This window comes from Anneissia japonica, unplaced genomic scaffold (genome assembly GCF_011630105.1).
Source record: "Anneissia japonica isolate Jap-2015-1 unplaced genomic scaffold, ASM1163010v1 scaffold287672_len23063_cov216, whole genome shotgun sequence".
Classification (NCBI taxonomy): domain Eukaryota; kingdom Metazoa; phylum Echinodermata; class Crinoidea; order Comatulida; family Comatulidae; genus Anneissia; species Anneissia japonica.
Window position 1 is genome coordinate 9584 of NW_022729400.1, and position 13524 is coordinate 23107.

General features: G+C 34.9%; 2 protein-coding genes across 2 annotated transcripts; both read left to right on the forward strand.

Moving 5' to 3' along the window:
- The first annotated feature begins 1292 nt into the window (after positions 1-1292).
- Positions 1293-5489, forward strand: LOC117114686. Its single transcript, XM_033258374.1, has 2 exons — positions 1293-1404; positions 4078-5489. Exons 1-2 carry the CDS (start codon positions 1293-1295, stop codon positions 5487-5489), a joined length of 1524 nt encoding a protein of 507 aa, XP_033114265.1.
- Positions 5490-5776: 287 nt separating this feature from the next.
- LOC117114687 (ankyrin repeat domain-containing protein 39-like) lies at positions 5777-10467 on the forward strand (the record flags this gene model as incomplete). Its single annotated transcript, XM_033258375.1, has 3 exons — positions 5777-5956; positions 9842-9940; positions 10369-10467. Coding segments are annotated over exons 1-3 (378 nt in total), but the record flags the coding sequence as incomplete, so codon positions are not given.
- Between the last annotated feature and the right edge of the window lie 3057 nt (positions 10468-13524).

Sequence of the window (13524 nt, forward strand, 5' to 3'; positions counted from 1 at the left end):
TAAACAACAAAAATATGATGATGATAATAATATAATACTGTCAAATAAAATGTCATGTGGACACATAACTATCAAAAAAGGAATGAAGAAATATATAATATATGATATAAAAATATAAATGATGAATATGGGAAGATAAAACGAATAAATAAAGTGAATATAAAAAAAAAAAAATGTGAAATAGAAGAGATAATGAATAGTCTAGATGGATGAAAATATGACGGGTGGACCAAAATATATATTTATTTATTAGCGAAAGTGAAGTCAGATATGAATCCAAGGTCTTTATTGGCACCTGACTTATGTGTTTTAAGTTTAAGTATCCATCTCAGCTCAGCACAACGCCTTTCACTGAGGGTTTTAAACCCGCTAGCAACTAAAATGAATTTCATACGTTTAATATCATGGCGCTTTTGATTGAAATGTTTAGCAATCGGTAAATTATATTTGTTTTTAATCGATGATTTATGATTATTACACCTGCTTCTAAAGGAGCAACCTGTCTCCCCGACATAACATACCCCATCACAAACCGTACACCTTATGAAATAGATGAGGTTATGGCTGTTGCATGTGAGAGGAGGGGGTTGGATAGTGATACTAGTGTTCGGAATTTGGATAAGACGATCAGTGAGAAGAATGTCACATATAGCACAACGGGCATTGCCACAAGGACGATTACCGAGTTGAGGATGGGTGGGACGAAGCTGAGAAGAAGTAAGAGGAGATTTAAGGTTGGGGGGCTGTCTTCTAGCCAAGACAGGGGGATCTCTGAATGCTTCCACAGAGAAGAGATTGTCTTGAATGAAAGAAAAGTCACGTTTGATGCAGCGGGAAAGATTGTTGATTTGTGTGTTGTAGTCAAATACCATAGGGATGCGTTGGGATTGTGTTTTGGGTGTGTAAAGGAGCAATTGGTCACGAGATTTGTTGGAAATCTTGTCTATGTTGCGTTTAATAACTCGGATGGGATAATTACTCCTAGTGAGTTTGTTGACGAGGATACCAATGTGTTTCTCTTGTTCATTTGTGGTGGAGCATATATGTTTGATCCTAAGTGCCTGACTGTAAGCTATAGAATTTTTTAGACTTTTAGGATGAGCGCTATTGTAGTTTAAATAGGTGTGATTGTCGGTGGGTTTAATGTATAGTGAGGTGGTTATTTGGCGGTCTTCGATGCCGACCAGCACGTCTAGAAAAGGAATCTCCTTGTATGAGTGGCTATTGGTGAATGTAATATTGCTATCTGAGTGGTTGACATGGGATAGGAATAACTTGAGGTTTTCCTCACCATGGGGCCAAATGAAGAAGATGTCATCAATATAACGTGCATAGAGCAGAGGCTTAAGGTGGTATTGGTGGATGAATTTGTCTTCAAAATTGGACATGTAGATGTTGGCATAGGTGGGCGCCATTTTTGTGCCCATAGCTGTTCCTTTTATCTGCCTATAGTGTTTATCATTAAATTGAAAATGATTATGGGTTAAAATGAATTGCATAATAGAGATAATATCTTTAGTTTATACACATCTAGATGTGTATAAGAGACAGCTGTCGATGTATCCCGAAAGATATTCGGTGAGAGTACCGGAGCAAGACACTATGGGGCGTCCAGGGGGGAGTATGTGAAGGGACTTGGCTAATGAAAATACATCAGTCTGATCAGCAGAAGGGATATGCTGGGGTTCAATGGACGATAGGGCTTTGTCAATGAGGTTGGGGAGTTTATGGAGCTTGGGGATAGTGTAGAAGGTGCCTGGTTTGGGGTTGTCGGGGAAGAGGAGTTGCCGAAAATTTCGCTAATAAATATTTCTATGTCTCCTACAAGTCATAGTATCGTAGCAGTTTATTTTGTCTGCGTCTACCTACTGATTTATATATATATATATATATATAAAATTAATTTTCATTATGAAACAGGCAGCAAAATTGTAAACCAATAATACTGCAAGGGTGCCCTTAAGGTATGTAAAACTTCATTAAAAAAATCCATAGTCATTTTCATAGTTCACTAATTTTTCACCATCAATAATTAATTTTGCATTTTATACTTTATCATTTCTTGTTAATGAACTGAAAAATATGCAAAAAAAAAGACATGGGAAGCCTACACTCATAATGTATCTCCAGTTAAAAAAACAAACACAAATCAGTACTTCAAAATGCAATTACAAACAATTATTGAAAACCAAAGTCCAGTGAAGCTGAGCAATTTCAGTACCAATATTCTTATAAACTCAAAAGTTAAAATAAAGCAGTTGGAAGAGATAATTTATGAATTTATCAACCCAAAACATTTCTTTGCTTTTAAGTGTAAGCAACACTCAACTTGTAACGATAAAAGCTAAGGTTATACAGCTTTCTGGAACCAAAAAGTTCAACACAAGTAATGGGCTAAAAATATTGCAGAATGTATGCTGATTGATCCATCGTGTTCGGTACAGACAACTATTTGGGAAAATTTTATTCACAAAATTAAACACCCAGACTGCAGGCAAAAAATGTTTGAAATGATCAATAAGATGTCAATTTGTAAGTGATAAAAAGTTATAAAAAGTACATTTTCTGTAATAAACGATTTATAATTAAAATAAAAGCCTTTATTGCTATCTTGTTACAAAATCGTGGATTCAGATTATGTAGTTTTTAATTACCCTAAATACTTGAAAAAGCGCCGTGTCGTGGCTCTTAAGAGTATATTATTACCTTGTGTGTAATTAAACAATTTGGGTTTAAATACAATGTATACAGTGTTAAGATGAATAAATAACACAATGAATACACAAGTATTTCTCTTTTTTTTTTGGTATTAAAGTGTTTATTTACTATGACATCAGACTTATGATAGGCCTACTGTACTACGGGAATGTGAGATATGTAACATGGAACGGGCATGAAAATCACCACACCAGTATTTCTTTTTGTGCGCGCCGCTCTTGAATAAGCACCGCACTGAATCCTCCAAATATTATTCAAGCTTTTACAGAATAAAGACGTTTTTTTTATTTCTAAATATAAAGTGTTAAAAAATTATACTTGTGTATTTTATTAATTAGTTGACATTTATAATTTGGTTGAAAACTATACACATGATTTCCTCATATTCACTGTTATTAATGTTAATATTTTTGATAATTAAAATTAATTTATTTTAAAAACAATTGAAAATGTTTCTTTCACCACCCTGAAGCAGACCTAGCATCTGCTTATTCGCTTGAACTTAGAACAACACTAACAAATGGAATACATTAAAACATACCATGTACAAACAGTAAAAAAAATCAAACAAAACCAAAAAAAAATTACCTAAGCCGATTTTTTAAAATAGCATTGAGTGAGGATTTTTAACCAATGACACGAATTGAAGGAATGTCACCCATGGTTCAGGGTATCATACCCAGCAATGCCAAAACTCAATGGTAGCTGGATGTACAAACTCGCTGGTTAAAAGCAATCAGACTCTCCAACCGTGCAGGAAGAAAGAGAATCGATCGTAAGCGATAGTTAATGTGATGACGAGTTCAGACTCAAAAAGTGAATCTGCTGATAAGGCGGTCACAAGTGATACGGAACTGAAATCTGAAATCGTTTTAGATCACATTGTAATGTTATACAGAGCACTCGATCGGTCGCTGCAGTAGAGTATCAGCATCACCACGACAAGGAAAAGGTGCACACTACTCGGAGCAACAATGACACCAGTGACATTAAACCAGCGATATAAAACGAATCAGTTGATATTATTAGATCTAGATCACCAAGAGCTGGTGTTATTATCAGCAGAGATTTTAATGAAGTCAGACATAAGATAGGATATTTATGTTCAGCTACAGGGTTAAAATGATTGTACAAAAACCCACAAGAAGTGCAAATATCTTGGATTTGTCACAAATCTAGCTAATTATTTTGAAGAGCCATCAGTGCATGCTCTGTTTGGATTAAGCGATCATGTAGCAATATGATCAAATAGTTTCATCTGGTTTTGTGATTAATATTCCAATACTTGTTTTTATTTATAATAAACCATTTTTTATTGATGTACTTACGTACGCTGGCTTTCGTCTTGTTTTCAACAAGACTTCTTCAGGCTGAATGAGCTGGACGTTTTGTTGCTAGTGAAACGTCACGGGTGTGACGCCTCCTATCTTAACCAAGAAGTTAAAGCACTCAACACAATCAAAAACGACAAATCACTCACCATTCTTCCAGCAGATAAGGGCAACACCACTGTTATACTAAATTCAACTGACTATGAAAGGAAAATGATTGACATGCTCTCCGATGAATCCACATACAAGAAAATAAAAAAAGATCCCACAGCAGGTTACAAAAGAAAACTCACAGTCATACTTAACAGACTTATGAGAAAAGAAAATAACACCCAGTCAACACAACGTCGGGAAAACATTCCACAAATTTATGGCTCGCCCAAGATCCATAAAGACAACACTCCTCTCCGCCCCATTGTTGATTATACAGGATCTATCACTTACAATGTCTCTCGTAGTCTAGCCGACATACTCTCTCCTATGCTTGGCAACACGATCCATCATGTACACAACGCAAAGGATATTGCAGACACACTAAAGAATATAGTTGTCTCATCCCAAGAGACAATCGTCTCCTTTGACTTCGTTTCCCTATTCACTAAAACTCCAGTAGATAAATCACTGGAAATAATAAAACAACGGTTGCTCACTGACAAAGATCTGAATTCCAGGACGTATCTTACAGTAGATGATATATTGGAGTTACTAACATTCGTGCTCTCCACTACATATTTCTCTTTCAGAAATGACATATATAGCCAATGTTTTGGTATTGTCAAAGCTGGACCAGACATAAAACCAATACTCTGGAAGAGATACGTAGATGACATACTAGCGATCATTCCAGAGGGAAAATCTACTGAACTTAATACATACCTAAACCATATTGACCCCACAAACAATATAAAATTTACATGTGAACATCTGAGCAACAATTCCATTCCGTTCCTAGACACACTTATCACAAGAGAAGTCGATGGTCGCCTCACTACTACAGTCCACAGAAAGGCTACCCATAACAATCAATATCTGCATTTTACATCACACCACCCACTTCAACATAAATCGAGTGTTCCCCGCACCCTTATCCATAGATGTTACACTATCGTATCGAACACCAGAAATCAGAGAAAAGAACTACAAAACATCAAAACAGCACTAAATAACTGTGGATACCCGGACTGGACTATAACTAGAATAAAACAACAACAACAAAAAAGGAAACTGCAAAAGGAGATAACCAAACAAACCAAACTAGTAGAAATAAGGGCAACATTGAACTCCCTTACATACAAGGAATATCGGAAAAAGCAAGCATCACTTCATACACATAAAATTGGCTCGTACTACAAACGAGCAGAAGAATTTCCCTTGTGGAACAATAAAGTTATCTTATCTTATCTTATCTTAAACCAGTTAACAAGCTCAGAGAAATCCTAGTCCATCCAAAAGATAAGACAAAGAAAGAAGACACATGTGGAATAATTTATCAGATCGGATGTCTAAACTGTGACTACGTCTACATAGGCGAAACCGGCAGAGCTTTCAAGAAAAGGCTGGAAGAACACAAAAAAGATGTCACTAACAATACCAAAGGCATACATACAAGATCAGCAAGCACTTCCTTCATCCAACTTCGAATCACTTCATAAATCAGCAGTTACAGATCACATGGTTCAGTTCAATCACACACCAGATTGGGATAATGCCAAAATCATAAAAAGAGAATGTTCATGGGACAAGAGAATCATCAGCGAAGCAATTGCCATAAGAAAACACCAAACCACTATGAACAGGGACGACGGGTATACAGACTCTCTCACATCTATGACCAAATTCTACAACCTGAGAGGCCGGGGCCCCCGGATCCAACAGGACCAGAACAGAAGATAGGAGGCGTCAAACCTGTGACGTTTCACTAGCAACAAAACGTCCAGCTCATTCAGCCTGACGAAGTCTTATTGAAAACAAGACGAAAGCTAGCATACATAAGTACATCAATAAAAAATGGTTTATTATAAATAAAAACAAGTACGGTAATTGCATGTAGCAATATGTTGGAAACCAAAGCCAGGTTAGTTAAGAAAAAGGGAAGCATATAGTAACTAAGTCATTTAGGCCATTAGGCGAATCAAATGTAAACGCCTTTGGCAGGTGGGTTACAATTAAATAGTGGTATGACGTTATTAATGTGAATGATGTAAATTCAAAGTTGAATACTTTTGAATCGGAACTAATTAATGCATATAAACGTATACAGTTACTCAACCGACTGGCCCTGGATTACACCAAATATAAAAAGGAAAATTAAGGAAAGACAATTAGCATATCACAAATACGGTCAGTCGTTGTGTATGTACCGGAAATATAGAAATATCGTCAAATGGGAAATTAAACAAGCCAAGTTTAAATATTGTAAATATGAGGTAGAGCACTTACTAGCAAAAGTGCTCGCTTAAATTAAACATTTTTATTTATATTTCTATAATATATAGTATGGGTCAACGACATTGCACGATTTACGTACGTAGTAATGAGCAAAGGTAGGGATATTCCCCTTCCTACTGCTGGGGTCAGGTGGCGACTTGATGGAAGTTAATGTCATACCCAGGAAAGGGCGCAGATCTGATTTGAAAGGTGCGAGTAGGGAGACATTTTGTGAGTCTACATCCATCACAGACAAACCATGGTTGGGGCTGAGGTGCGAATATTTAAGGAAATAGTACCTCTATGGGCAGGACACTTTTAGTGGGGGCGGGAAGCTACGGATATTTTACGAAGTTTGGTAAATTTTATAAGTTATTTTATAGGCATCAAGCTACTACATGCTGTAATATGACTACATATTTGTTGTAATTTCCAGTGGCAGATCCAGGAATTCAAAATAGAAGGGCCCAGGGAGGGCATTTTTACAGTTAGAAGATTTGTACTACCTCAGCCCCACCATGGATTGGGCTGAGGCAAAAAAAATTGTGATTATGGCACCTCTAGATGGCCGGAAATTGCACTTCAAGACATAAAATTTTAATATAATTATCTTTATATCTCCATTTTTTTTTACAATTTAGAGGGTGGGGGGAGCCCAGCTTGGTCCCCTTTGAATTTGCCACTGGGTACTTTAGCAGATGGAAGATCTATGCCACCTCAGCCCCACCATGGTTGGGTCTGAGGTAAGAAAATTTTGCGATTATGGCACCTCTAGATGGCGGGAAATTACACTCTCAGAAATTTAAATATATAATTTTCCTTATATCGTTTGAAGGTTTGCATGGCGAAGTATAATATATAATTAATGCTTGCGGTACACCACATAGATAGTTCTGAAAAGAACTGTTCTTGTTGGTTGAGAATATCTCGACGTTTCGGTTGACTTGCTTCAACCGTCTTCAGGAGAATAATATCTGCAGAGATCTCAAACAGGGAAATACTTATATGTTTGAGTGATGAGACTTGCTGCTGATTGGTTGAAAACTAAACAAAGGCTGAGCCTACCAGTGAAAAGCTATACAAAAGCTAAAATTCATGGTCTGAATAGAAGGGCGGGGCGTGGCTAGAAAGCCAAGACAGTGGCATTGTTCTAGCTGGGGGAAGGAAAGCCAAAAACAATGGCATAGTTCCAGTGTAGAGGGAAAGTTTTGGCGGGAAAAATTTCCTTATTTTCCTTATATCTCCATTTAAAATTGAACAGTTAATATAATTTTGTCTGTTTTCTCCATTTTTAAAAATAATTTTTTTTAAATTAGGTGGTTGGGGGCCTGTGCTGATTGGGTTCCCTCTTAAATCGGCCACTGTTCAATAACACTTGGCATAGCCTATCATTTTGTATCACAAATGATTAATTCCTAATGTCAAGATTTTTTTTTTCTCAATACAGTTTTTACAACCTATAACAAATTCATTACAATGTACTGTAAATTCTGTAGTTAACCTTCAGAGAACTTTATTTTAAAAAATAGCCTAATTAATTATCTTATTGTTTTCGTCAAGTTAGATGGAGTTTAAATGTGGTTATATTCCGCTAGTTTGAAGGTTTACTGTAAGCCAATCAGTTACACTTACAGTACTATACATCTTCGTGGTTAGCATAAAGAGAACTAGAGCATCGCTCAATTAATAGTGGCTCCCATATACCTAAATACAGATTCACGGAGGCAGGCATTTTTTTGTTCATGCTTGAGGGTTGGTTTCAAGGAAACATTACAGATGTGTGTATACATACGTCAATCAACATTTTGGTTGCTCAACTCAAAATGGGAACTTGTAATGCTCATTAGAAAATGAAAAAAGAAATCTGCATTTAGTGCTATGAAAAATCAACCCTAACGAATTACATGGTTTATAATCCTCATTGATATCATCAGGTAAATTGTGTCAAAAGTCAATACTTACTTTAGACGGAAGTGTAATGTTACATTGTTGTTCATGGTCTATTAAATTTTATGAAATAATGGCTGATCGGACATTATGACGTCATCCTATTGCCATCTGAATTCAACAAACTGAATATTATCGATGTCGTCATTTAAAAAAAATGCGCATTTGAGCGTATCTCGCTTATTCTTGGTCGATTTTCTTCCAACTTTGAGTATGTTATTGCTATGTCAATTCTCTTTCATATACGTACAAATTTGCACATTTTGATGACGCCATCATGGTCAAAATATAGGGTTTGCTTACCCCCCTCATCTTTCTTTTGTCGAACCTTTGATGACCCCATAATCACCTTAATCATTCGTGATTTCTAAATCATATTTAGTGGGCATAAACTTCAGGTCATGGTTAAATGTTATGTACATTATATTTTTGTGCGCGGGTAATAACGCGAGCGTTCTCGTGCGTCAAAATTAAAATATGCTTTATATCAGGTCTTTTTTTAATCAGTTATAGCTCCTTAGGATGAAAGGTAACCCCCAATTTTTATTACATATTCTGAAAGCACATGAGCTGTAGATATGATTTTATATATCATAATAGCTGATCGGACATTGTGACGTCATCATATTGCCATCTGAATTAAAAAACAAGAAAAAAATTATATTTCTTTTCTCAAAACGTTGATGACGTCATATTATCTTAACCATTTGTCATTTTTGAATAATATTAAATGGGCTTATACTTCAGATCAAGTTTGAATGTTAGATATCTTACTATTTTGTTTGCGCATCTTAACGTAATATTACATATGCTAATAATTATGCCTATTTATAATCAAATATAGCTCCTTAGAATGAAAGGTGACCACCAATTTTTATTACATATTCCAAAAGCACATGAGTTGTAGATATGATTTTATATATCATAATAGCTGATCGGACATTGTGACGTCACCATATTGCCATCCTTATGTAAAAAAAAACTGCATTTTTATATGATAAATATTATGAATGATCATTACTCCTTCACCAACAGGCGTTTCTCAATGAAAGTTGATACATATATATCTCATATCAAAAGACAACAGTGACATTAAGATGCGCACGTGCGTCATGACGTGCGCGTACGCATGAGTAAATATTTTTAAATACACAAAATTCTTTTTTAACAAACTAAATTAGCGTATTTTGCCATTATCAGCATTTAATTATTGTTCAATCCGCCATGCACACACTTTCTCGTGGGTCAAAGTGCGGTGGATCACCTAACTCGTCCTCAGTGACAAGTTCAAATCTAGTTTTTATATTGTTGCAATTGGACAATTGGTCTTTGGATACCAGATACCATAAGAGTGATATGTGATTACAAAGGAAAAGTGCTCACAAACATTTTTTCATCTATATTTTTATAACATGTAGGATGGGGCAACGGCATTGTACGTAAGTGTTCAAAATGGTCATACAGATGCTTGTGGACTCCTTATTCAATCAGGAGCCAACAAGGATATCCAAAAGAAGGTAAGTACAATACTATTACATTTTTTTTCTCTGGTCTATTAAATTTGATGAAGTAAATGTGATATATCTTTGTGCTATTTGATGAAGTCATATCATTTTGGAAATTTCTCCATTCTAATAAACTTTACATGTTGACATACTGTACTTTTTATTATTATGTACTGTATATCTACCTCACTTGTACCAGTTACCATAAAATTTGTAATAGGATGAAGAGAAGATAGAAGATCATCTCTCTTAGTTTATGTCATTTATACACAGTTCTAAGGATGCTTCCCTATGATAAAAAATTGGTATTTGGAATGCATGATAATTAGAAATTAAATGATGTACCCAATCTGTACCAGATACAATAAGAGTAATATGTTACTACAAATGAAAAGTGCTCACTTATTAAACATTTTTATCCATTTTTCTATAATATGTAGAATGGGTATACGGCTTTGCATACAAGTGCTTCTAATGGTCATACTGATATTAGTAGGCTTCTCATTCAATCAGGAGCAAACAAAGATATTCAGGCAGAAGTAAGTATGATAATACATTTTTGTTCCTGGTCTGTTAAATTTTCTGCATACATACACAGGTTTCCATCGCAACCAGTATACCGTACTGTACGGTAGTACAACTTGAAAATAAAACAGACATGAAATTAACAATAAACTTTGATGCATCATTATATTTTATGTATTATCCAACGTGTGTTTCTTAAGTTACTTTTTGAATAAATAGAAAGAGTTAACATTATATTACTAGACCAATGGACATGTCAGAGCCATCATGAAACTTTGCCCAGTCAGCGGCAGTGCTTACTAAGCTGCTTTCCGTACCGAACAGCACTTTGGTTTCATTGGTGAATTTTAGCTGCTATTAATGTGTGCTGAAGTTTCGTTTGTTGTGTTTTGAACGTGTCATTTTGCAGTATTTAAGCAGAAAATGCCAACCATCCTAAGCCGCATTGTGCCATTGGCATAAAATTTTTACACAGCAGTGCGATCGCATACAGGTGGTGTTAATATCACTACAAATACAACTTGAAACAAAATGTTGGAGAAAAAGGGGAAATTGAGGCGGAATGAAGCGTAGAATTCCTGTTTTAATTTTCAGTTGAAACAAAATCATATTTAAAAATCCCATGGATCTATCATTTAGACAAAGATGTTTTATCAATCTGAGTACGTATTTTACAAACCGTCACTAGTAGTTAAGTCTACATCATCCAGGCTTACTAGGATCAAGTTTTACCATGTTGAAATAAAGTATTTTAAATATCTACTGCACAATTTAAGTGCAAAGCTAGCCTTTATCTTGGTCGAAATTAATGTGTGATGGGCAACGATAGTTGCTGGTACCAGGTTACCAGGTAGTACAGACACGAAGGGACCGTTAGTGGCACATATCAAGCGCCCTGAGCATCTTATATTAGATGGATATGTGCGCTATTTAAAACTACACTATTATTTATTATTATTATTTTTTTTATTATTATTATTATTATTATTATTATATTATTGTTATTATTATTATTATTATTATTATTGTTATTATTATTATTATTATTTACCATTTCCTGATGAATTAGAGTGTATTAAAGAGAATGCCCCGAGAAATTTTCCCCTATATTTACTGTATGTGTGTTGTGTATCACAGCCCTGGTCAGGCTGTAAATTTCAATTTTTGTTCTCGTGCAAAACCTCCGTGAATCAGTATATATTATTAGATCTAAATCACCAAGAGCTGGTTTTATTATCTGCGGAGATTTTAATGAAGTCAGACATAAGATAGGACGTTTATGTTCAGCTACAAGGTTAAAACAGATTGTACAAACACCCACAAGATCTAGCAAATATCTTGGATTTGTCACAAATCTAGCTAATTATTTTGAAGAGCCATCAGTGCATGCTTCGTTTGGATTAAGCGATTATGCAGTAATATGTAGGAAACTAAAGCCTGGGTCAGTTGGAAAAAAGAGAAGCATAGTAACTAAGTCACTTAACGAGTCAAATGTAAACGCCAGTGGCATGACGTTATTAACGCGAATGATGTAAATTCAAAGTTGAATATTTTTGAATCGGACCTAAATAATGCAAATAAACGTTTCCACTACGAACATTTCGTGTATACTCAACCGACCGGCCCTAGATTACACCAAATTTAAAAAGGAAAACTAAGGAAAGACAATAACATGAAGAAAAACAATTTTGTCATGATCTTTTATCAGTGAATTTCGGCAACAAAAGAGATTAATAATTTTAATTCAGGACAGCTTAGCCCTGACTATTCTAAGCTTTAACTATTATAGGCCTAATCATTATGATCAACCAATACAATTTTAAACACAAAATTTGCATAAATAAAGTCACACGTATATCAATTTTTAAATGGATTCTATCATTAATGTGGTAGGCAGGCTCAGTTTCTATTTATAAAAGACAATGTGTATATTTTTTCTTAATTCGACATATTCATCTTAACACAAAATACACTAACCCTCTCAAAATTAAACACTGAGGTAAGGGATCTTTTTTTTAAAATACAGGTCTACCTCCAAATAAAGACCCCTCCAATGAGAGACCACCTCCAATTAAAGACCATTTTTTTTGTAGTCCCGATTGAATGCCTATGTCTTACCATTAGTTGTTCCCTCCAATTAAAGACTCCCTGTAATCATAGAGAAAATAGACCAAAGATCAAGGTTTTTTTTGTACCCAACTGAAAATTTTCTCCCCGATTAAAGACCACTTTAAAAATAATGACTAATTGTATTTATTTATTTATTTATCCACAATTTTTAACTAGTTTGACCCAATCAGTCAAGTAGACTGGTCTCCCTTTTGGCCCTGGGTCCAAATGTTTAGTACATATAGTAAAACTTTTAGCTAAAATACAACAAAAAACATAAAGCAATATAAAGATATAAATTAACAAACAATATAGTGGGGCGGATATGTGACTTGGGCGTGCACTTCTGGAAAGAAGCATGAAATTTTGTCCGGGAGGGGGGGGGTTTGAGTATGCTAATTTCAAAAATTGTGGGAACCACGATGTCACTCCACCCCTTCCCCTCCAAAAAATGAAATATTCAAAATGGCCGCCAAAAACACTATTTTGGCAGTTTAAAGGCTCTAAAAGCCCACATTACCATGATCTTGGTGTCAATACCTATGTTCTTTAGTTCAAGGAATTCAATAAAACATTATTAAAATACAATACCATACATTTTTATAGTGAAAATGCAAAATTAAATAATAATATTCAAAATGGCCACCAAAAAACACAAATTTGGCAGTAAGAAGGCTTTTAGTGTACATATTACCATAATCTTGGTGTTAATACCTATGCTCTTTAGTTTAAGAAATCTAATCGAATGTAAATAAAACACCATAGCATATATTTATATTAAAAATAAATATTCAAAATGGCCACCAAAAATCACATATACTCGCAGTCATTTTAATGCTAATGTGTTTTGACAGCCATTTTGAATATTTATTTTGCATTTTCGCAATAAAGTTGTATGCTATGGTGTTTCATATATGCTCTATTGGATTCTTTGAACTAAACAACATAGTGTATACCCTACC

What these genes read in the sequence shown, in the direction of transcription:
- LOC117114686 (XM_033258374.1), top strand. Translation starts at nt 1,293, where the DNA reads ATGGGGCCAAATGAAGAAGATGTCATCAATATAACGTGCATAGAGCAG. An exon ending in ACATGTAGATGTTGGCATAG is followed by an intron (nt 1,405 to 4,077) that starts GTGGGCGCCATT and finishes GTTTTCAACAAG; the next exon opens with ACTTCTTCAGGCTGAATGAG.